The following is a 2,905-nucleotide window of genomic DNA, read 5'->3' as shown; positions in this document are numbered from 1 at the left end:
ATTTATCAATGTACTGAGTTTAATTTTTAGCGATTTTATGCTTTCTGAATCATCATCGCTATTTGTTTCACATATTCGTTTTAAAGAGTAAACATGCACAATAACTAAATTTAAAGTAGGGTAGTTATCTCCTTCTAATTCTTTTGATGTTTCTTCGAACTTTTTCAAAATATTTATTATATCTGTTAAAGTATTTAAGCTGATGTTACTTATTCTATGGGTTTGACTTTTTATCTGTAAAATGTTTATAATATCGATCCAATTGCTTTGAACAGGGCCCGAATCGCGGCATTCGTGATCGAGCGAGCTATTGTATCGAAACAAATTTCGTGACGTTTCGCACTCGATACGAAGCGAATCTAAATTAGCTCACTGTAACAGCCCTGGCCTCTTTACAAATGGCATTTACGAAGTGTCAAATTGTGAAATCAAAACAAAAGAAATCAAAACAAAAGAAATCAAAACAAAGAAAGTTGTTAAAGACGTGCTATATTTTTTTTTAAAAAAGTGAAATACTATTGTTTTGATTTGAAGTGATGCATCCAATCATTTTTTTATATTCGTCTTCGGAATCTGAGGAAGAAAACGTGCAGCAAGTCAAAAGGAACCGAATGCGAGACAAAAGCAATCCCTTGGCATTGCCGGAGGCAGCGTAAGGAATTAGAATTGTGTACAAATTAATTTCAATTGCCTACATGTTTATATTTACAGCTTCAGGAAACGGTTCAGACTCTCTAAAAGTGCATTTAAATACGTATTGGCTGAACTCAAATTTGAAGGGCATTTGTCAACCGCAGTGCCACCAATGATTCAACTGGGAGCGACTTTGTCCCTTTTGGCCAGTGGTGGCTACCAGCACTTGGTGGGAAATGACTTTTTAATAGGAATATGTCAAAGCACTATTTGCAAAATAATAAAAAATGTAGTCAGCGAAATGGAAACAAAGTTGTGCCCCCAATTTATTAAATTCGTGCCCGACAATCTTTCGGAATGCACGAAATCGTTTGTTGAAAAATACAAAATTCCTGGAGGTAAGATTAGCGCTTTTATTTTGAGTAAAATGTATACTTAACATATTTAAATATATATTTATGCATTCAGTTATTGGATGTATTGATGGCACGCACTTTGGGCTGCAAAAACCAACAGCAAATGAGCACATGTTCTTCAACAGGAAAGGATACCATAGCCTCAACTCAATGATAGTAGGTTGCATATAAAATGTATGCACATACACATACGTATACTTATAAACTTTAATTTAATTACAGATATGTGACCATGAATACCGCATTTTGGCCATTGACTCAAAGTATGGTGGAGCCGCACACGATTCCTTTGTGTGGAAGCATTCGGCACAACGAAAGTTTTTGGAGGAGCAATTTAACCAAAATAATTTCAAAAATGTTTGGCTTTTAGGTAATATAACTTTTTATTGTATTGTTATGCATATATGTACCTAAATTTAAAATACATTTTTCGTAAATCAATAGGAGATTCGGGTTATCCCTTGGAGCCGTGGTGTTTAACACCATTTAGGAACCCTGAAGAAGGGTCTGCTCAAGCTCGGTTCAATGAGGCTCATTCTAAAGCTCGCTGTGTGGTTGAAAGAACCATTGGGATCCTAAAGGGCCGTTGGAAAATTCTGAGCAATGACAAGAGAAGCCGTTACCGACCTGAAAAAATGGCACAATTCGGGAATGTATGTGCAGCGTTGCATAACATTTGCATACATTTCAAAGATGCGTCGTATTGCAGACATTATGCAAGTGAAGCTATTAATACAGAAGTGGATATGGGAAACGAAACTAATTTAACCAAAATTGGACACAAAATTCGAAACCATATAATGTTAGCGCTAGAAAATACAATTTGAATAAAATTTATCATTATTTGTATGTATATTTATTTATTTTCTTTTAAGGCTTCTAATTGTATTCGGTTAAGTTGCAGCTCTATTGCTTTGACTTCCATATAAGCTTTGTGAGCTTCCTTTTTCATTTCCATCGACCTCTCCTTCAAAGCTATAAGCTTGTCTAGTTTTGCGCCTATACTCTGCTGGTAGCTTTCAAACGCGATCATGTTTTCTTTAATGAGGGCCAGCTTTTCATCGGCAGCATCCTGTTTGCTCCTCTTCGTAGCGCTGCGACTAGTAGAGGGTTTCGGTGGAACGTCGTCTTCGTCACTGTATAAAAACTCTTCCATAAGCATTTCGACAGGCTCTTTTTCAGGGGTGGAGTTGCCAAAAGTTCTTACTTCTCCCAGGCCTTCTACCGCAACGTCCATGCCGGTAGCCTGAAGCAGTTGCTCCTCTGCTGTTGTTAGGTACTTTTCTTCGTAAGGACCACCACCAGTTCGCTGCTTCGACGCTTTGTTGAAAGACAACTTCTTTTTGACGTTGTGCTTTTGATCAGCAAATACCTAAGTGTATATGTATATAGAAAATAACATTTGTATTAGTAAATTTGTTAAGACACTTATCAAAAGAGGAAATGCATGGAGATCTACATACTTTCCGCCAAGACTTAGCATCCTTCATTGGTGGACCGGCCGCATTAAGCAGGACCGCCAAGGAGTCCCACAATTTATTGGCAGCAGCTTTGCCCTGACCACAATTCGGCAACATATTTTTGGCCAAATCTTGATGCCGAAGCATGTATTCGGCCATTAAATTTTTTTGTCTCATGTTGATTTTATTAACATTTGTCCTAAAAAAATGATTCTATTTATAAAATAGTCAATAACATAAACGTTAACTTACATTTTATTTGATTTTTTCTGAGTAGACTCAAAACGTTTGAAAACTTTTGAATTAACGATTGCAAATTATCAATCGAATGACATTTCGTTAGGTTCGTTTGAATTACAACTCGTTATCGAATGACAGAATGTCAAATTTCGAATG

At 36.5% G+C, this 2,905-nt stretch overlaps 2 protein-coding genes across 2 annotated transcripts; one reads left to right on the top strand and one right to left on the bottom strand.

Annotated features, from left to right (window-relative positions):
- The first annotated feature begins 368 nt into the window (after positions 1-368).
- Positions 369-1,876, top strand: LOC125778684 (putative nuclease HARBI1). Its single transcript, XM_049457706.1, has 5 exons — positions 369-652; positions 712-1,031; positions 1,102-1,205; positions 1,272-1,419; positions 1,494-1,876. Exons 1-5 carry the CDS (start codon positions 537-539, stop codon positions 1,874-1,876), a joined length of 1,071 nt encoding a protein of 356 aa, XP_049313663.1. The 5' UTR covers positions 369-536.
- A 29-nt stretch (positions 1,877-1,905) lies between these two features.
- On the bottom strand, positions 1,906-2,686 carry LOC125778685 (uncharacterized). The gene is made up of 2 exons (XM_049457712.1): positions 2,513-2,686; positions 1,906-2,421 (listed from the first exon to the last, which is right to left on the bottom strand). Exons 1-2 carry the CDS (start codon positions 2,684-2,686, stop codon positions 1,906-1,908), a joined length of 690 nt encoding a protein of 229 aa, XP_049313669.1.
- Between the last annotated feature and the right edge of the window lie 219 nt (positions 2,687-2,905).

Source organism: Bactrocera dorsalis, chromosome 1 (assembly GCF_023373825.1).
Source record: "Bactrocera dorsalis isolate Fly_Bdor chromosome 1, ASM2337382v1, whole genome shotgun sequence".
In the NCBI taxonomy this organism is placed as follows: domain Eukaryota; kingdom Metazoa; phylum Arthropoda; class Insecta; order Diptera; family Tephritidae; genus Bactrocera; species Bactrocera dorsalis.
Note: the sequence above shows the minus strand (reverse complement) of the source record. Positions and strands in the feature narration are given on the sequence as shown.